Raw genomic sequence first — 22,091 nt, 5'->3', positions numbered from 1 at the left:
AAGAGATTTGGGAAGATTTACAAGAAGATTCCTGGAACTTTAATGTAGGTGCAAGAATCTTGCCCGCACGATTTTTTAACAGCAACTTCTTAGATTTCTGAGCCTGAAGACCAATATGAGCTCTCTTAGTGACTATAGTATTGTACGTATATTTTAAATTCTTTTTTTTGTAAATATTTTTATTGAAGTTTGAACATAAAACAGTACACATTGGCATCAGGTTCAATAGAATAAATGTCCAGTGAGAGTGCAGTGAAACATTCATGACCTTGTGAAAAGCAGTGAGCTCCTTTTGGCTTCGCAAAACAGTATTTATCACATTGCGCCGACCAATTATATCTCGTCTAATCGTGGTCACTGAGGTCTGAGTCTGATGTGTCGCTCGGGGGGTCACATATATTTCCTCTATAGGCATTCCACCCACCCCATACCCGGGTCCATTTTTTGGGGCAGCCTCTGTGAAGATAGACAGTTTTTTCGACCACCATTGTGGAGTCCATGTCCCGGGACCACTGGGCGAGGGTTGGAGTTTGGCTAGAGCCCCATTTTTGGGCTATATTGCGTTTCGCCAGCATAAGTCCCAGTGTTACCCAGAGTTGCGTGACCTTGTTGTGATCAGTCGGTTCCCAGACATTGAGGAAACATCTCCGTGGCTCCGGGAGTGTTGGGACCCTGGTCACTTGGGAGAGTGTGCGCAGAATTCCCTTCCAGTACAGAGTTATGGCCGGGCATTCCCACAGGGTATGTAGAAGGGTTCCCTCCATCCCACATCGCCTAAGACATAGCGGGAGTCAGTTCGGTTAAGTTTAAACAGGAGTGTACGAGTGTAGTATGTGCGGTGCAGAATTTTAAGTTGGACCAGACGCAGTCTGTATGAGACGCCCACCTCCCTAGGGGAGGAAAGAGCCGCCTGCCAGTCCGCTTTGTCGAATTCCCCCAGCTCGGCCTCCCATCGGTTTTTAAGGGCTGCGAATGGATCTGGCCAGTTGTTTATCAGTTTTCGGTATGTTAGGGAGATCGCCCTCTGTGTCAGGTGTTCTGTGAGGAGCCGGTCCTCCAGTGGCGACGACTCCGGAAGTCGGGTCCCGGGCGGGACTGCCGCCTGGAGTGCGTGTCGGATTTGCATGTACCTGAACCCTTCGGTGGAAGCCAGGTCGAAATCTGCTTGCAGTTGGGTAAATGTGACCATTTCTCCCTTCTTCCAAAGGTCACCCACCCTGGAGATGCCAATTAGATCCCATTGATGGAACCCCTTGGTAGTGCGCAGTACCCCCAACTGTTTCGCCTCCCACAACGGAGTAGCTTGGGTTATTTTCCCAGCCCAGCCCAGGGCTCGCTGCGCCGCGAACCATAGCTGGAGGGTGTGTGCCGTGGGACCTGGGGGGCAGCGACCCCTCTTGTGATTGTAGAGCGCTCCCATGACCCCTGCAGCCCCCAGCAGGTGCCGATCCATACGATATGCCGGGTCCTCCCCTGGCACATGCAACCATTGGTTGATCACCGTAAGCTGCGATGCCCAATAGTACAGTCGCAAGTCTGGGAGGGCTATCCCACCGTCATACCACCCCCTGGTGAGCTTGTGGAGTGCTATCCGCGGTGTCTTGTCCTCCCATAGTAGGCTGGTGACTTCCGCATTGACGGCGGCGAAATATGATGGTGGCACCGGGAAGGGGGTATTTTGGAGTATATACAAAAATCTAGGGAGAGCCATCATCTTGAAGAGGGCGGCCCTCCCCAGCAGTGTCAAGGGCAGGGAACGCCAATGTTTGACATCGCTACGAAACCGATGCAGTGGTTTCGTTAGATTTTCAGCTACAAAACGGTCCCTGTCAGCTGTAACATATATGCCCAGATATTTGAACCCGTCCGTCACCACCCGAGTCGCACAACCCCGCGGGAGCCGAGGTGGGGAGCCGCGGAGCATGTAAACAATGGACTTTTCCCAGTTAATCTCGTAGCCAGATACCCTCCCGTACGACGCACATATATCCAGGAGACAAGCGATCGAGCGCGCAGGGGAGGCCAAGTATAACAGGATGTCGTCAGCATAGAGGGAAATGCGATCCTCCCACCCCATTGTCCACCTTAGTCCCCGGATCACCGGGTCCTGCCGCAACCAGGCCGCAAGTGGCTCTAGAGCCAGAGCAAAAAGGAGTGGGGAAAGAGGGCAGCCCTGCCGCGTCCCTCGCCCAAACGGAAAGGGGTCTGAGATATGGCCATTGACCACAACCTGTGCCAGTGGCGCGGTATACAAAAGCTGAATCCATGCGCATATCTTGGGGCCGAGTCCCACATGGCGAAGGACAGCGAAGAGGAACGGCCATTCCACCCGGTCGAACGCCATCCGCGCATCCAACGAGAGGATGGCCGCGTCCTCCTCTATCGAGGTGCGGCGCGCGAGAATCCCGTGGAGCCGCCGTATATTTAAGGCGGTATACCGGCGTGGCATAAATCCCGATTGGTCCGGGTGTATTAGGGTCGTGAGATAGGGCTGCAGCCTTGTCGCCAGCACCTTTGCCAGAATCTTTGCCTCAGCATTCAGCAATGAGATTGGGCGATAGGAAGCGCACTCATGCGCTGGTTTGGTAGGCTTCGGAATCGCCACTATGGTAGCCACTCTCTGGTCCGGGGGGAGTATCCCTGTCGACAGGCTGTCGTTGTACATGGCCAGTAGATGCGGGACTACGTGGGCAGCGTTCGACTTATAGAATTACACCGGAATTCCATTTGGGCCCATCGCCTTCCCGGCACGGAGAGCGAGTATTGCTAATGTGAGCTCTTCCGCCTTCAGGTCCGCCTCTAGGGCTTCTACTTCCGACGGGGCCAGCCGTGGCATCGCGATGTCCCGGAGAAAGGCCTCGTTTTCCGCCACCGTGGACGAGGCCTCCGGTGTATAGACCTTCTTGTAGTGAGCCGCCAGGGCCTCTACGATTTGCCGCGGCTCCGACGTGTAGTCGCCCGATTCTAGCCTGATCCGCACCACCCAACGCGCTGCCCGTTCCCGCCTGTCAAGCCAGGCCAGCAGTTTGCCCGCCTTGTCTCCCAGCTCTTAAACAGTATGCCGTGCAGCCGTCTGTTTGGCTCGTACGGCTTCCCAAAGATAGGAGCGATATTCCTGCCGCGCCATATGGGCATTATGTGCGGTGTCATCATCGATGTGCGTGGCGTGCTTGGCCTCCGCCTCTCTCACCCCCTGCTCGAGCCTAAGCACCTCAAGCTGCTGGGTCCTCTTATAGTCTGTAATCATTGAGATTGCTTGTCCACGAAGGACTGTTTTGTACGCCTCCCACAAAGTCGCAGGGCCTATCTCTGGGTCCTTGTTTTCTATATTTTAAATTCTTAATAGATTGTAGGCATGACTTATCCTTAGAATGTCGAAAAAGAGATTCCTGACGTTTAATCTCATCTGCTAAGTCTGTGAGCTCCTTTTTAATGGCCCCGTTTCTCCTTGACATACATTTAATGACCTGACCACGGAAAGTGCATTTAAAAGAGTCCCAGAGAACAACAGGGGAGCTGACTGAACCAACATTCTCAAGAAAAAACGTCTCAATATCATTGGAAAACTCTCGAACCTGGGAATCATCATGTAAAATTTCTGTGTTTAGTCTCCACGATCGAGATCTTGCCCTAGGGGCAAAAGACATAAGTGTGAAAGTCACCGCGGCATGGTCTGAAATTAAAATAGGGTGAATAAGCGGCGAAGAGGAAGATTGAACAAGAGAGGATTGAACCAAAAGATAATCAATGCGTGAAAAGGACGAATGAGGGGAAGAAAAAAAGGAGAAGTCACTGCCAGTGGGATTATGAAGACGCCAGACATCCTGAAGATGAATCAGAGAACACATATTAATCATTTGTTTATGTGCTTGAGGGGGACGAAAGTTAAAGGCAGAATTTCTATCCAAGATAGGATCCATTGGTAAATTAAAGTCTCCACCTACAATAAGATTGCCAGAATGAGGTGTGTCATTTAGCTTTTTAGTGATTGCTTTCCAAAAAGACGGGTCATCCTTGTTAGGGGCATAAATATTCATGACAAAGAGATCAGCATTACCATCGGACACCTTAGATAGTAACCACCGTCCCTCTGTATCCTGTTCAGAGGAAACGATAGACAATCCAGAGTGTTTAGAAACTAAAGTAATTACCCCATTTCTTTTACCACAAGCATCTGAACAAGCAACATCAGAAACCCATTCTTTCTTCAGAAATAACGCCTCCTTGGCAGAGACCTTTGTCTCTTGAAAAAGGACTCGATCCGAAGAAAGAGATTTGCAGTAGTCTAAAATCTTTGACCTTTTAACTGGGTGATTTAACCCTTTAACATTAAGGGAAAGTATATTCAATCCAGACATAGAGCCATTAACAGGAGAAAAAGATATTTCATATATGATATATGGACTACAACATCCAGGAAAACCCGCCACCAGACACTAGAAACCAACACGAAACAGGGAGAATCCAAGGAGGAAATCCGAAGAGAAAAGGAGAAAGAAGAGGAAAAAGAAAGCAAGAAAATAAACAGAAAAAGAGAGAGAAAGGCCCATAAGGAAGGTCTGAAAAAGACCAAATTCATACAAGGGGGAACATGGGAAAATGAGCAAGGGGACCAACAAGAGGAATAAAAACCATCAGCATAAATAGCCCCAAAACAGTACATAGCTGATTATGCGTATTTAAAAAGAAGAACTATCTAAAAGATATGAACTAGAATTAATTATAGTATTCTGGAAACAGAACAACATGTAAGTCTATAAAGGCGACACGTTTTAACCAAGTTGATAAATAGGTAACACCTATAATAGATCATAAAAATTGCGAAAAGCAGAAAAGAGAGAAAAAACAAATGCAATCAATAAGAGCTGATGAAAAATGAGCTAAAAGCTATCATCACTATTAGGTAGAGCGAAACCAAAGCAGACATCATGAAGAGCAAAAAAAAGAATAAAGAGAAAGAAATACATTCCAAAGCATACTATGTGGTACATTATGAGGGAAAAAAGTGAAACATAGTAGAAAACGGCATGTAGTAGCAGCTCAATATAACAATCAATGAAGCCCTATGGCAGATAAATAAGAGAAATGAGACTATATATAAATATGTAAAATCTATAGATAAGCTTATAGATAACTGTCCACAAATAGATAAAACCCGATACACTCAATTTAACTAAAAGAGGCGAGAATATCTTAAACATATGAACATGTAAGTAAAGAAACATAAGCCTATCAATTACAATACAGCTATAGAATTCCGACCTAGTCGAAAAAGACAATTAATAATACTAAATAAACAAACCAATCAATGATATAGCAGTGAAATAGATATAACCACTAACTATACAGAAAAAACATATTAACTCTAATTATAGCAATAAATAAGCATCTAATAAGCATCTATGAATCAAATATGTAACCAATCTATACATCAATACATTAATAAACAATGGCATACTCCATAAATACGAGACAACAAAAGACGACCATCAGGCAGAAAGACCAAAAACAAAGAGGGAGAAAACCAAGTCTCACACCAAAATTTGACGAAAATACAGAAGTCATACAACGGGATAAGAAACGGACCAAGACCTAATATGTCGAAAGACAAACTGGGAAGGAAAAGAGTAATAAGGACGACAAACGAGCAGGAGTGAAGTCAAACCATCAAGAAACACTACCACAAAATATTGGAGGATTCATACAGTAGAACTAACAACAATAAAGACCGCTACACCATAACGATAGGAAGGGAGCACCAAAAGACGACAAAAACACACCAAGAACAATGGACACTAGGACCACCGCGCAGATCTAAAAGCGACTAAACTTAATAGATCTGACAAAGAAGAAAACTCATTGCAGTATGTATAACCGCATCAGGTGCCAGAAGAACCAGGAACATGCGAGGCCTCCATTTGAAGTTCCATCTGTAGCTCCATCTGATTATCCAAAAACGAGGCCAATTCAGCAGGTTCATCAAAGATTCTGGAGCGACCTTTGAAAGTAATGCGGAATTTTGAAGGGCGAGCAAAAGAGAAGGGGATATTCATCTCAGATAGACGCTTCCGGAGATTAAGAAAGCCCTTCCTCCTTATTACCGTGTCTCTGGCAAAGTCTTGAGAAATTGAAATGCGATGGCCATTCCAAGAGACCACTCTAACCTTCCGCATATGAGCCAGAATTTGTTCTGTGTGCTGATGGCGCAGTGGCTTAAAAATTATCGCTCTAGGTTGAGTAGCAGACTTAGGGCGAAAGGTGGGGACACGGTGTGCACGTTCCAGCTCAAAATCTCTTTGGAAAGAAATTTGCAGCGTAGAAGGAATCCATTGATAAAGGAAATCAATCATAGAAGATGCATCTTTCTCAACATCCTCCGGAAGACCAAAAATGCGCAGATTAGATCTGCGGTTACGATCTTCTTGCTCAGTGAGGTCTTTCCGCAATGCCGCCATTGAGCGCTCTAACTGGCAGAGAGATCTAGATTGCTTTTGCATGGAATCCTCTGTGCCACTAATACGTGCTTCTGTGTCTGAAACACGAAGGGAAAGGGCCTTGAAATCATTCCTGATGGCTAACACCTCAACTTGCAGTAAATCTGTGTTAGTCTTGGTAGACTGCGCAATTTCATGGACCTCATTAAGGCGCGTCAGGATAGTCTCAAGAGTGGAGTTGGGGTCCTTTTGAGCAGACTCAGGTGTAGGGGATACCTGTTTGGACCTCTTAAGAGACGCTTTAGAGTCCTTTGCGTCTTTAGCATTTGGTGACGGGCCCATATTCGCAGCCATAGAGCACACCACCTCAGCAGGAGCAAAATACACCCCTTCAGATAGCTTAAGGAAAGGAAATGCCAGAGGATGTAGAAAAACTCAATGTGTAATAAGGAACAGAACAAAAATGGAGAGCGCACTCTCAGCAAAAAGAACAGGACGATAATAATTGCGGGCTTACAAGGTCAGGGAAAGGAACCTCCTCACAAAAATATCATGCCCTGCAGGTACCAAGAGGACGTCTACCGACATCCAGAAAACAGCTAAGAAGCAGGGAAATATAAAGCAAAGAAACCCCATATAAAGACATTGGCGGTGCTCTGACGAGAAGAAAACCAAAAATATGCTCACAATAGGCAGCAATGCAGCAGGAGGGAAGAAAAAATCAAATTAGCCTTATAAAATGTGAAAAACGTCACCAGCTCTTGTTTGTCCTCATTCCTGGCAAGTCCGTAGCAGTAGCGTCGTCGTGCTGAGAAGAAAAAACATCTCCGCCAGTGAGGAATCAAAATGGCGGCCGCTCGTGAAAACACCGAGCGCCACCCAAAGACGTCCGAAGTGTGGTCACCAGCAGCTCCAAAGTACAGGAAACCTCCTCAAAACACACTCGGCAGCATCGTAAACATGAGGCCAACTTCTGGAATGTACGGGGCAGTCCGCAGCGGCAGCTAAACCTCCGTCGGCCCTCGCTCAGCACAGAGCTCAAGCGCAGTCCGCCATCTCGCAGCGGCGCGCAAGCTACGCCCCAAAAGCAATTTTTTTAACAAAAGGCTACTATGTTAATAAAGCGAAGAATGTTCTGCATAATCCTCACCTCTGGTCCTGACATAGAATCATGATTCTAACTATAACTACCCAGTGGCGACTGTCACTGGGATATCTATCTATCTATCTATCTATCTATCTATCTATCTATCTATCTATCTATCTATCTATCTATCTATCTATCTATCTATCTATCTATCTATCTATCTATCTATCATATATAATGTAATTGTTTCTTTTTCCTTGGGTCTAGAGGGCTTTTACTCTTATAGCATATAATTCATATTTATGTGGACACCTTGCCACAGGAATGACCCTCCCTTCCCTACTCAACGCTTCTGGCATTATGACATTTTGAAATACTTTCTTAGTGCCCCTTCAAAATTTTGAGTACAGCAGGTGTGTTTTTTAGGCCGTGTTTTTGAAAATTATGCTGTAAAATTTGGCCATGTGTTCTCAAAATGATGGAAACCTCCTCGTGGAACGCTGTACTGCTAAGGTCAGCCTTAACAAGCAGTTTTTGATTGTTTTATGAGTGTCCCCCAAAATGTACTGAAAATGTGGAACATTTTAAATAAATGATTTCAATAATAATGCTTTAGAATTCGGCATTTGGCCCCATGTTATAAAAAAAAGAATCTATATTCCCTCCAAGTTGAGGTCAGCTTCGCACACTTGTGCTGCTTAATTTGTTGAAATTAAAGGGCATATCACTTTTATTGATACTCCCTTGTTTGCCTGCAACTATTTTCCTTGCTCATTCATCACTTCACGTTGCCTCCACAAAATAACATATAGAGAGCAGGGTGTGCCTCTAGTCTCCTTATAAAGGTATCGTTACAAAAAATGCTCTTAAATAATGTCTTGCACTCTTCAGTAGTGCTTTTGGTTAATTATGTCTAAACAAATTGTGTTCACTTTTAGAAAGCAAGGAAGACATCAACCAATGTAAAAACGTCTGCAATAAAATCAGCACAAAAAACTCCAAAAAGTAAAAATGTACCAAGTGTGGGTACCAGTTTACAGGATAAGGTGATGGTGGTACATACCTCCAGAGCAAATGTACAACAGTCAAACAAAAAGGCACCTCCAGGATTGAAACGTTCTTCACTGGTACCAGCAGAATTGTCTTCCAAACCCGCTGGAGGAAACCAGTTCAGCCAATCCCGATCATCTTTAGGAACAATTCTAAACCAATCAGATGAATCTCTGGTATGTGTCATGATTGCTATCCATTGCTAATTCATCTCATGTATGTCTACTCTTCTAGAGTTTAAATGTATTTAGACTTATTTTACTTGCTGTTTATCCACGAAAACACAAGCTGCCATTGATGTATCAATTCATACATATGCTTCAACTGAACTAGGGCATCATGTAAATGTCCCTTTCTTAAAATTAACATATTTTGCTTTATATTTCAACTTTTTCATACGTGAGATAAAGTACCACATTTTGAATTTTATAATGATATTGCAAGTCAACGAGGAGCCCTGTGACCATATAGTAGTACATGGCTGAAGGCATAGTTGCTTTATAAAGTTGCTGAATCTGAAGTGACTTGCAATGCCATTATAACAGAATTGTCTTCTTCATAAATATGCTTGTCTGTTTTTGTATCTATTTGTTGTCAATTCTGGTCTTTTTTTAAAGTGCTTTCCAATGTTATATAAATGTAGAAATATGTAGTTTTCTGAGCTTATTTTTTTTACTCCATACCTAATCAAAGGGATGATGTTTTACCAGTGCTAATAATGAAAATTGCTTCTGTTTCCTTCCTGCCGACCTGAATTTCTATTGTCAATTATTATTAAATCCCTTCCTGCTCCCAACTCCCTTTATTGTAGCCTTTCATTGAATTTTCTCTTTAAAACAACCTTTCAATATTTCTCTCAATTCCCTGCTTGCGTGCTGGGCTGTATCTGTGGGATTTTGTGTTTATTTGAAAGCCAACATAAGGACCCTAAGCAAAAAAATTTACAAAGCATTTAAGTGGGTCTTTTTTTTAAAGCAGTGTGGGGACAGTTTTCCTACTTGGCATTTGTGACATTTGCACAACTAACTTTGCCTTTGTATTCTACGAAGTGCGCACTGTTATAGTAATTTTTTCCTTTTGGAAGACAGAAAAAGCACAGCTCAGTAGATCTCCATTAGATGCAGTCGCTGTGTTATAGGGGATGTTGTCAATTGTCAAGCGTTCTTTTGGCATCATAAGTTCAGAGCTTCATATTGACATGGCAGTAGGAAATAAAGTAGAACTTTGTGATCAAGGATCTATATCTTTGTCGGTGTGCAGGCTCAGAACCGGTACATGCACCGTTGTTTGCTGAAACTGCACCATCTGCTGCACATACCAGGAAAGGCGGAGATATTAAGAAACACAGAGGCTCCTCATGTTTCTGAAATGTAGGTCTACAACTCGTAAATTGTCTGGGTTAACAGGTGACCTAAAAGCAGCGCTGCTTCACCAAAATCACTTCATGTGAGCCAATCTCCCAAAACATGAGTCGGAGTAAGACCACAGAGGCATATTAAGTGGTTTAGCCTTGACCGAATGAGTCCTAGCAAGAACTTTGGGGTAGGGGCTGCATTTATACTGTTTGATTCCAGAGTGTGCCAAAGCTGTAAAAGCCGAGCAAATTCCAATGTTTTGGTTCTACTGAAAAACAGTTTATCCCTTTGGTGTTTTATTGGTTGTAATCTGTTTTGACTGAAAGCTGAAATTGTAAATAAGTTTAATTCTGTCCAAGATTACTATACCTTGGTATATGGAGCGTATTTCCCTGCTGACTATGACCAATTGGATAACGTGAGTTCTGTTCCTCCCCACCCCATACTAAGCTCTCTTTGCAATAGATTGAGGAGCTCCAGTATCCTATGACCACTGACAAAGTCAAGGCCACCATAACATTCTGTAAACTAGGTGAAACCTCCAGTATTCATAGATCCACTAGAGGATTCTATAAAAAAAATCTGAAAACTCTTAACCTGTGGCAGACTGACCTTTTAACTTGTTAGAATACAACAAAAGGTTGACACTTATTGTGGGAGAAGCCATTATTACTCTCATTCCCAAACACAGAAAATATAAGCTGTGGAAATCCTACCGGCCCAGAGCACTTGTATAGGAAATTATTTAGGAAATTTCTCACAAATCGTCTGGAGAAGCTCCTTCCAGATATTGGTGTGCCCAAGTAGTCTGGATTTAACAAGGTTCGTCAAACCCATGTTAAAGTGAGGCAGGTGGTCCATCTTGTCAAGAATATCGAGTGAACATCAGTCCAGCTTTATTGGTTCCACTGGATGCAGCGAACGTGTTCATCAAAGTTGACTGGTACTTTCTCCTCAAGTTTGTTCAGGGAGTAGGCTTATGACAAAGATTCGTAGCTATGGTCCTGGGAGGATACTCTTCAATCACATCCAGAATAAGCTAAAGTGTAAGCCTTTTAAACACTGTCAGATTGCCAGAGGCACTAGATAAGGATGCCCCTCTCTCTACTTCTTTTTGCCCTTAGCAGGAGACCCTTTGCCAGACATATACTGGGTGACCCGCATATTAAAGGAATCCAATTGAGATCCGATATCCACAAGATTTTGATGATTACATGCTCCTCACTTTATATGCTTCTTCTTCCTTTATCTCACAACTGATCAAGCAACTAAAATCCTTCAAAAGAATAGTGGCTTTTAAGATAGTTCTTGGTAATTATGAGACATTAAAACTCACTGTCTCCCATGCTGAAGTGAGGCATTCAGACCTTCTTTAAACTTCTGATGAGCAAGTTAGTCATGTTAGATTTCTCTACATCAAAATGATCCTAGTAGTTTCAGATCCATGTAGAGCAAATTTCCCAATGCCCCTTTCCTCTCTTAGTAATGACTTGAGACGTTGGTTTTGCTTGTTCCTCTCGTGAGTGGGGCAGAACCTATTCTATTAATATAGCACATGGTGTGTGTCGAAGTGGGAGGTAAGAGAGACTGGAGAGGAAGAAACAATGCAGGGTTTAGGAGGAAAGTCGTGACAGTGGAAGATGAACAGTAGTTAGGATGAGGCAGGGTAGATAGGTCTACATGAGACAGCGTGGTGAGGGTCATGTGAGCGACAAAGAAGAGGTAATTTGGCATGGGAAGGGATGAGAAGTGGGAAAGGAAAAAATAACAAGGGGACAAAAGTCACGCAATGGATGAGAGGTAAGACTTTGAGAGGCTTGTGTGAAAAAGCAGGTTGGTCTTTATCAGCATTATTAGTGCAATACGTGACAGGGTATACTTCCTGCCTATCAAAGGCTCCAGCCTCTGACAGAATGCACATATCCACAAATGAGCCAGTCAGCTGCAATTTCACCACCTACCCAGCGCCTCTCCCGGTCTCCTCCGTGCCACCCATGCCTGTTAACAGCATGATCATTTTGATGGCTCTACTCATGTGATGAAAGCATGGTATGTGCAGGTTTTGTAAATACCAGCAGGTGTTAGTTGGAAGCCATCAAAAAGCATATAACTAACTGAATTACATGCCCAGAAGGAGCTACAAGCAAACTCAATGGAGAGTACCAGACTGAAAAAAGAAAAGCAAGGTTGACAAGCCAGTGGAGGACCCATCTTGGTCCTACAATTGGGTTTTCATTGGCTTCAAATTCCTGCCCAAATGGGTTGAAAACATTTGCAAGAAGGTGGCCAGAAGCTGGAGTTGCAAACCTTGGTTTGCCTTCTTGATGCTAAGAGGGACTTACGTGACGAAAATATGGCTTTCTGAACCAGAGGTAGCAAGGAATTTCCTGCAAAGCGTAAAGTGATTGTCTGGGTGATTGTGAGTTAGTGGATGGTGGACTTCGGAGTATCTAGAATAACTGAAATTGCTTTGTATCATCTATTCTAACCATGTGCAAAGAAATGACAAGGAACTGGCAACATGGATGCTGAAGCTTATTATAAGGTGAAGATGAATGTTGTTTTCTTGTTTACCTTCCACCCTACCCTCCTCCTGCTTTATGTGTTAAGTCTTGTAGTGTTTATACATCATGAATACTCCTTGGAAGTAAAGTCAATAAATGCTATTGGGGGTATTTTTAATGAATGAATTAATTTTTTTCTGAAAACATTAACTAAGTCATGATCTTTGAAAAGCTTTATATTTCCTTCAAAAGACAGGGAATGTTGCCCAAGTAGTACAATTGTATGGTCCACTTTGACTCGTCTCACCTGTTTATGATGAGTAAACGTAGCACTAGGTGATCCTAAACCAGGCTTAGTATGCATCTTAACTCTTTGTCTCTAGAACTTGAAACTATCCTATTAATTTACTAAAAGTTTGAAACGTAGAATTATTTCTGCATATTTTGTAGGAAAATGTTTTGCACAATAAACTTTGAAGTAATGAAAAAATAATTCTTTTTAGGAACCCTCGGAGCAGAGCGAACACCTACCTAACCAAAAAAAGAGGAAGACTGTGCATCAAACCAATGATACAACCTCTCCTAATTTGAGCACAGGTAAACTATTAGGTATCTATTATATTCTTCAGTGATTCAACTATATTCAATCTGTTTAAATTTTTGGACAGTGAGTTGACATAGCCTGTGTTGCCTGTATTCAGCAATGGCAGTATCTACATCCACACGTGAGTTGAATTGTCAAAGAGTTTAATTTTGAAGAAGTCTTTAAAATTGTTGGGTCCAATTCCTGTATTGGTTGTGCAAGAATCTCTTTTCACAAACCTAGAGGATGACGCACATTGTGCAACAACTTCTTTACAGAGTTCCCTTGTCTCAGTGAGTGTTCTTCATTGTGTGAATGCACTTTTCATCATGTTGTGGTCAGTAGGTTCCCTGAAGATTCAGACAATTCTCTTGAAAGAATTGGCAGCGTCAATGGCTTGATTTACGGCACTGCGTAATTTCTCTGAGTGAAATGTGTTCCAGTGTTACCTGAGCCACACAGAGTGGCCATCCTTGTTCGCTCCGATCGCTTTGCAATCACACTGTTAAACCAGTCAACTTTAGGGGGTGATCTTCCCCCCCCCCCCCCAAACATTTTGCTTACACCCCTTCCATTTTCTGAAATTTGTTTTTGCTGGCTTAGGACTCTCTGCACTTTACCACTGCTAATCAGTGCCAAGGTGCTTGTGTTCGCTCCTTATAACTTGGTAAAATTGGTGTAGATCTGAATGGCACATTTAATTTACTTATAATTTCCTAGTAAATCCGTGCAACATGTACCCAGGGCCTATAAATTAAATGCTATTAGTGGGCCTGTAGCATGTATTGTGCCACCCACTTGAGTAGCCTTTTAAAGCATCTCAGGTTTGCCATTGCAGCCTATTTGCAGTTTTAAACTGCCAGCACGACCTGGCAAAATAAACCTTTTGTCAGGCCTAAACCTCACATTTTAATATAGGTCAGCCTCAATGTAGGCTTTAAACAGCCCATAGGTCAGGGTGCAGTGTATTTTAAAAAAAAGTTGGACAATTACTTTTAAGTTTTACATGTCCTAATAGTGAAAAACTCCTAATTTCGTTTGTCTCTACTATGAGGCCTATCTCTCCCATGGGATAACATTGGGTCACCTTATTAGATTTAATAAGTGATAACTTTTGGGTGGGAACAGGTAAATTTCATGTTTGGCCTCGACAGAATTGTAATCTAAAATCCTCTTTAATGCTCAAGTTGCATTTCAAGTCACAAATCTGAAAACGTCACTTTTAGAAAGTTGGCATTTTGTGTCCTAACCATTTGGTGCCTTCAGCCTGTGTCCTGGTTCACATGACTGTGATCAGAGTGGCAGTTGATCTTTGTGTATTCCTTTCGGATAGTGAAACAGAGGAGGACAAGGTGTTGGCAGGATGGGTGGGGCAGAACTTTTCCCACCCCCACTTCAGTTCCAATGGAGCCGCCGGAGTACACTCACAAAGAACTTCACACCAGTCTTTTGTTACCCTAGACTTCTTGAAGCCTGGCAAGGAGGAAGAAAATTCCAGAAACAACTGTCGGGGAGGGGGGGGGGGCTCTAGAAGCTTTTCTCACAGGAAAGCTGGCACCGGGTATAAAGATAGGATCCATCAGACCCACTCTTCAGTTTACTCCTGACTTGCGGAGGACTCTCAGAAGCCCTGCCTTGTGCTTCAAGGACTGCCCTGCTGTTTAAACCTGCTTTGTACTTCAGAGGACTGCCCTGATGCTACCAGAGGGTGGCCCTGCTGCTTAAAGCCTGCTTTGTACCAGCAAAGGCCTGCCTTGCTGTGAGGTCTGCCTTGCTGCTTGACTCCAGGACTATCAGAATGACTCCAAGGGCTAGTTGCATGGCCTCCTGATTGGAGCTAAAGGGACACAACAACTTAAACCCTGCACCTGGACCCTGCCTAAATTGAGCCTTACCCTCCAAGTGGTGCATACCCAGTCCTGGGCCCTTGGACGTGGTACTAAAGGGTCCCAAACAACCATAAACCAAAACTTGCTCTGAGAACTGACAGGAGACCGGGATTTTCCTTTTCGACAATCCGCCCAAGGTGCATCTGCGGTTGGCCTGAACTTGCGGTACCTGCTGCTAAGTTCATCTCCACAGCAACAAATATTGTTCAGAGGCTCCTCACAGAATGGGTATCTTGCCTCGTTGAGCCCTCGTTTGCTACAGCTTGTAGCTTCATCCCGCTGGAGATTTCGAACTTCCAAAAAGTGACAAAGACTGAACTAACAAAGCTTCACTGTGACTTCATCCTGCGGCTCCTCGATGACGACGCCTCCTCCTGAGTCACCTCCGACTGCCTTGTCGTGCTGAACTTTACCTTCTTGGATATTTTCCTTCAGAATTTCTTTTGACCTGAAGGTCATTTGAGACCAGGTCCAATACACTTTGTGTGTCGGAAACATGCTCCATCGCGGTCAGTCATAGCTTTTGACTTTGTCTTGGCAACTAGGTGGCTTTGATTGGCACTTTGATGTTTTAGGCACTATTTTTCACTGAAAGCATTAAAAGAAATCATAACTTGAGTTCTATGATTGAATATATGGGGTTGTGGTGTCAAATTATTTATTAAAACATTCTCTATTTCTCTAAATTGGTGTGAGATCTTTCTTGTGTTTGTGTTTTCACTTTATTATGTGTGCTGCTTAAATACTTAACACAGTGCCTCTAAGTTAGGCCTGACTGCTTTTGTGCCAAGCAAACAGAGGGTTAGGCACAAGTTAATTTTGTGACTTTTGTGGTTCATCCTGGCAAGGATTGTGGTTGTTACTTGAGAAAGGCTTACATCTCCTCCCCCCCCGCCCAACCAACCAAACATTCAGTTTCCTACACTCACCATTTGCAAACTAATCCCTAACCATTATTCCTTAAGGTTAGTAAATGGAGAGTGTTTGTGCTTAGTATAAATGTGTCGGTTTTAGACACGTAGGTGTTTATGGTACAGTGTTCTACCAGTATTCCTCCAAGCCCTCTGTGTTTTTCGTGTCTTGACAAGTCTTTATCCCAGGTTTGAGTTACGGCACACTCACCACATCTACGCCCAACACTATGGCTAGAATGCCTACCCAAAATTAATTGCCGGCATTTATTCTGCTTACTGTTTTATCCACTCATGTCTTGCCATAACTCACTGGCCCACCTACCCTGGTAAGGAGAAACTCCTGTAATCCACTTTCCTGCCAACAGCAAGTATCCCATGATGCATTGGTAAGTAGCCTGTTCTACTACTTGCGTTTTTCAAATCTTGGATAGGTCCATAGAAAAGCTTCAGAAAACTTCATTTTGTGTATTTGCTTGTTTTATTGGCTGTCTGCTACAAGAGATTTAGTGTCCATGATTGACTGGATCAGAGGACATGCTACAAAATGAATGGGCTTCTATAGTCTTGCTCCATATACCCTTGAGTCCTTCCACTTTAGTCCTGTTTTTCATCCAAATGATTGGATGAGCTCTCTACTTTATACACCAACTGTAAGAACTACTTGAGTGCTTCCTTTGAATTTCTCACAGGCACCTTATCCAGGCTGGAAGCATTTTTCTCCCTCTCTGGGATTCGCATTTTGTGCTGAACAACATCTTTGGACCTGAGCATCCCCTCATAAATCTTATTTGGTTTTCAAGAAACTGGATTGAGTAAACCTCTTTTAACAAAGGCTTCTGCTCAGATGAGGTGTTTTTGCAAGACAGTACATTTCTGATGAATACTTCTAAGCGCAGATCCTTCACCTTATTAATGTTCCACAGGTATCAAACTGGATCCTGAAAACTAAAACTCAAAAGCAAGACTCTTGTACAATGGTAGGTGGTGCCATGCGTTTCCACGTCCATGTCGTTCTGCTCTGGAAGTGATGAATGGGAACGCATATAAGCACCACCCATGCATGCTGACATCAGTACCTTTCTTTACGCATCTTCAGACGCTGATCATGAGCTCTGCTCTTTTTGTCTATTATATTTTTCTACTATTGTTTTCAAAATTTTACTTGTGGCCCTAATAAAATGACAGGATTTAAGCCTTGTAGAGACTGTTGCAAACAAATGTCTGTGCTAGGTTTGCATCTGGTGCTTGAGGTGGAAACACAACTCCAGGGCCTGCGACAGCAGCTCCCAGATGAAACTGAAAGCCAAACGGGATTGCAAAGCGAAGTTCTATATCTCAAAATATTGAAAGACCCCAATGCCATTACTGGTTAAAGTCTAAAGTAAGGTCTAGCTCCAGATCTTTGTTGCTGTTGAAGTTTCTGGGTAAGTGCAAGGAGAAACACAAGAAGCTGATTCTTGAGCTCCAGAGAAGGTGCCACACAATCTCGCTTCCGAAATCCTTAAGAGCTGATTCATAACCTGGTCCTGATGCACCTCGGCTTTCTGTGTCTTTTGGCAATGTCTCATCAAGTTGATGCCTTTTGAGAGGCCATGATATGCATTAGTATGCTTCTGGTACACTTTGGTGCGCCTTTGGACCCCACAAATCCACAGTGGTTTTCAGTCATGCTTCCGCTGGGTTCCGCACTGGTGTTGGTGCTGGAAGAGGCTCCACAACCTATAGTGGTCCTCCAGATTGGTCTCATTCTCTGCCTAGGCCATGCGTCCTTATTTGTTCACATCACCTGCTGTGATGATATTTCATAAAGGTTTACAACATATGTATTTGCCGAAACCCTTTGTGATGCCACCATGGGACTTGAATCTGGTACTCATTATTTTGATGTGGACTCCTTTTGAGCAAATGCACAGTTGTTTTCTACGCTGTTTAACCCTCAAAACATTCTTTTTGGTTGCAATAATGTCAGCTTGTTGCATTAGTGAGGTTCTGGCACTTTTGTTCCAGCTGCCTCATACAACCTTTTTTCGAAAAAATAACTCGTTTTAAGGGTTCGAGCTGCATTCCTCCCAAAAGTAGTGGCACCTTTTCATGTCAGACAAACTATCATTCTTCTGATCTTATTTGATCTGCCTCACCCCTCGAAAGAGAAGGAGGGACTCCTTTGTTTTTATATTGATCATACCAGAGACCATCGGGTCAATGATCAGCTCTTTGTGGGCTTCTCTGAAGTAACAAATGGCAATGCAGTGTAGAAAAATACTTCCTCTAGGTGGATCCACCTATAGGTGTATTAAGGGCTCCTTCCACTCGAGCCAGACTGCTACTACTGCCCTGACTCATGGAGTGCCTTTTCTGTATATCTATCAGGCTGTTACTGAGACATCAGTGCACATGTTCACCTAAAGCCCTATTGCCTGTAAAGTCAAGTCTGTCAGGCTGGGCATTGTGATCTGATCAATTCAATGAACCCACCACCTGTTAAGGTATGGCTTTGATATCTATTCACAAGCTGAGGTTAGAAGTGTCCATCAGAAGAACAAGTTACTTACCTTTGGTAACCCTTTTTTTGGTGGATACTCTATCTAACTATAGACTCCTCACCACACTATCTCCTCCCGATTCTGTGGAATAGGCTTATTCCATCAGAAAAGGTCCCTATCTATAGATGTGCACACTGACCATACCAATTTGCTGATGGGCTCAGTGTGTCAGGGCGTGGACAAACCTATGAAAGAAACTGATGACAGCACAGATGGGTGGCGCTTATATGTGGCCTTATTCGTCTATTCAGGAGCAAAAAACCATTGGTGCTAAACCGCATGGTACCACCTACTGGCATACACGTGTCCTACTTTAGAGTTTTCTTGATTCAGTTTGATGCCTGTGGAATATTCACAAGGTGAGGAACCTGCTGTTAGATGTAATATCTGCCAGAAAGAGTTAATGAATTAAGTAACTTGTTTGTTTAATCAAGGAGTCTTGAAGGGGAATTTTAATCTAAAGAAGATGCAGGCTGGACAGTCTCCTGGGCCCACCAATAAAATGATAAGAAGTGAGACTGGAGCCAATTTTAAAGTGAGAGGTACTGATTTGGTTTTTGAATGGCAAGTTTCAAACCAGGGAATAAATACAGTCAGGAGGTGCTTTTACATCCACTGCACTTCATTTCAAGCTTCTATCAATTTGGGTCTTCTTCATAGCGTAGCACACAAACAAAGTCTTGCATTGTCCTTGGTAATTAGCACCAGGGGATATTTAAAGGTGCCTTCACATACTAGTACCACTGAAACCTACAGGTGCTGTTACATATAATAGGTCGGCCCTACTGCTTAGTATTGGGACTAAGTTAAGGAGTCCTCACAGCTCACTCTGAAGTTGTTTCCTTTGTTCCTGCCCCCACCCTATCCTGTTGAATCACATGTGTTCAGATGCATCTCTAGTGCAGCCAAAGAATTTCAGGAAGCAAGCAGTACTGCTCAGACTTGTCAGTACCACTGGAGTAGTGATGGTATAGCACTGAAATTTGGCAGCAAAATAGCAGTCTCTGCGCAGCCATTACTAATGATGCCTCAAATGCCTTAATGTTTATCAAGTCTCCCTGTGTTATAATACTCTGCCAATCAGACACCTCAACCAGAAATTTTCTCCTTGTTCACTTTCGGTGTGTTGAATTGTTTTCGGAGGTGCTGGTCTCCATATTTACAGCTCTTGACTTTTTACAGTTCTAATCGTAGCTGCTGAATCTCTGAGGGTGGGAGTGTTACCTTTTGGGCCTTTCTAATGGGCACTTCTAACTGCAGATTCCTCACCGTATGAATTTCCACTGGCACCATACTGGATCCGCAAACATTTTCCAGCAATTACTCAGGTTTGTCTATAGGTAGTGCCATCGGACTGCATGGCAGCCTCATCGCACCTCTGGAAGTGATGGCTCAGAGAATTTTAGAGGTGCCATTCCTGTGTGCTTATGTAAGTTCCTCTTTTTTGCACTCTTTGATCTGGATCCCTGCCTCCAAACTTTGCCCATACTTCACTGACTCACAAAACTATTGTTCCGAAACAGCGTGTCCTCTGAAGATGATTCCTCTGAAGATAAAAGCCTCAAACTGTTCCAAACCCACTGAAATCTCAAGTAATATCAAAACCTACATGACATCTGGCTTTCGTAACTCCGATGCAAGCATTATTCAGAGTCATGCAACAGATGCTCCCTGATAAACCTAAAGGGCATCTGAGAGTGGGAGGTGAAGTTGTACGTCACCAAGCTCAAGAAACAGTCGTCCTTGATGTTGCATGCCAGTTCCTGCTTCAGGTCCCCGGCCAGGTCAGTGTCCACAGATAAGCCTAACATGATGTTGAAGGACAGATCTGGGCACAGACGTAAGAAGTCCAGATAGGAGTCCTCCCTTGTTGTTCATGCCCCAGGAGGAGATTGCTTAGTTGGCCCTCTAGAGGCCTAACTTCATTCTGCAGCCAGAACCTGTGCACCCTGAATTTCTCTGATCAACCTTGACTCTGCAGCAGGTAGAGGCTTTCAAGGAACCACTGCTGCAGCTTGTCCCAACAATGTTGGGTCCCCCTGGAGCTCATTTGAGCCCCATGGATCTGTGCGACTACTAGATTGGACTTCCAAATGTGGGTCCTGCCTTGCTGACCACTGACCCGTTCGACTCTGCCTGGCCCTTCACCAGTGCTGAGCCGAATCGCCTCTTATTCATTAGAGGCTCCAGAAATGGTGGTCTTGGACTACATCTAGATCTCGGCCAATGCCTATTGAAATTATTGAGGCACAATCAATGGTTTTGAGAAATATCCGACAGTGTGTTTGCCTCAGCATCAATATCTTCAATGCTGCAAGGCCTTTTTCAGCTCAGACTCAGATACAAGACTTTCCGAATGTTGCACAAGATGGGGTTGTTGCGGAGGAAAGTACTAAAGGAGGGCCAGGGAAGATTTCGAGACCAGCGGGTATTCACTCCCAAGTCAAAAATTCTACACACAACGAAATACTCTGGTATAAAGCAGAGAACAGCTAGGAACCTAGAATGTCATCATAGGAATTCTCCTCACACTGTGATTACAAATCACGGTACAGGCTAAAACTCCCTCTCTAATCAGTAGGAGCTTTTCGGATGTTTTAATGTGTGGTAAAAATCCCTATGGAGTCAGTAGGGTAGTGAGGTTAGCAGAGTGTGCCAACTGCTATAATGTGAGCAAAATTGATGTGACTAGCATGGTTAAAACTAACTCCAAAGCAGACAAGCTTTATTCTTGCTTGCCTGGGTCAAGATTAAAAAGAGTGAATAAACACAGCAGCAGTCAGATAACCCTGCTTTTTTGTGTCATGGTCAATATTTTTCTGCCACCAGAACCCTCAGTCAAGGTGTATGGGCATTCGTCAGGACCTTGAAAAAATTAACTTCTGCTTTCAAAGAGTGCATATGAAGAAAAGGGATACAAATCCATAAAAGTGGTCACCAATGACACATGTCTGGATCCACTTTCCAACGGCCTGTAGGAAGATAAAAACATGGTCACATTGACATCTAGGTTGCAGAGAGTGTTAGTAACACATGAAATGAAATGAATGAAATGAAATGAAAAGAGGATTTATTGAGCGCGATAGCTACGCTGAGGCGTCCCAGCGCTAACGGACAAGGCGTGTGGGTGAGAATTGAGACAGTTAGTCTAGTTTATTAAAGAGCAGGGTTTTTAGCTGTTTACGGAAGGAGAGCAGGTTGGGCTCTGATCGGAGATGGAGAGGGAGGGCGTTCCATAGTTTGGCCGAGTTATAGGAGAATGAGCGGCCTCCGCATCTAACTCTTTTGATCCTGGGGACAGTGGTGAGGAAAGAGGAGATTGATCTGAGATGTCTGTTTGGTATGTAGGGAATGGCCAGTGATTGATCAATGAGAGCGCCGGTTTTCCAGAAGGCTCAATGGATGATGCATAGGCTCTTAAATTCAATTCTTTGCCTTACTGGTAGCCAATGAAGATTCTTCAGTCCGGATTTGATGGAGAGTCGACGAGGGATCTGAAGGAGGGTTCGGGCTGCGCAATTTTGGATGACCTGGAGCTTGTGTAGAGTGGCCTGAGGGGCCCCCATGTAAAGTGCATTCCCAAAGTCGAGGCGCGACAGAATTAGACCTTGGATCATAATTTGTCTTGCCTGGAAGGGTAAAAGAGGAAGGATTTTCCGAATGAGCCTGAGCAAACCAAAGCATGTCTCTGAGAGTTTGGCTGCTTGGCAGCTAAAGTTAAGAGATTTGTCC

At 43.7% G+C, this 22,091-nt stretch overlaps 1 protein-coding gene across 7 annotated transcripts in view; it reads left to right on the top strand.

Moving 5' to 3' along the window:
• The window catches only part of CENPU (centromere protein U), a 620,628-nt gene that overhangs the window by 342,930 nt on the left and 255,607 nt on the right, over nt 1–22,091 (top strand). For 4 of the 7 annotated variants that reach the window (XM_085641915.1, XM_085641914.1, XM_085641912.1 and 1 more), the window contains exons 8-9: nt 8,460–8,747; nt 12,934–13,039. In XM_085641915.1, coding sequence (XP_085498041.1) covers nt 8,460–8,747; nt 12,934–13,039 — 394 coding nt within the window. The remainder of the gene's footprint in view (nt 1–8,459; nt 8,748–12,933; nt 13,040–22,091) is intronic. The other 3 variants (XM_085641916.1, XM_085641917.1, XM_085641918.1) reach the window with 1 other exon arrangement.

This window comes from Triturus cristatus, chromosome 2_2, assembly GCF_964204655.1.
Source record: "Triturus cristatus chromosome 2_2, aTriCri1.1, whole genome shotgun sequence".
Classification (NCBI taxonomy): domain Eukaryota; kingdom Metazoa; phylum Chordata; class Amphibia; order Caudata; family Salamandridae; genus Triturus; species Triturus cristatus.
This window is presented reverse-complemented; position numbering and strand designations above follow the sequence as displayed.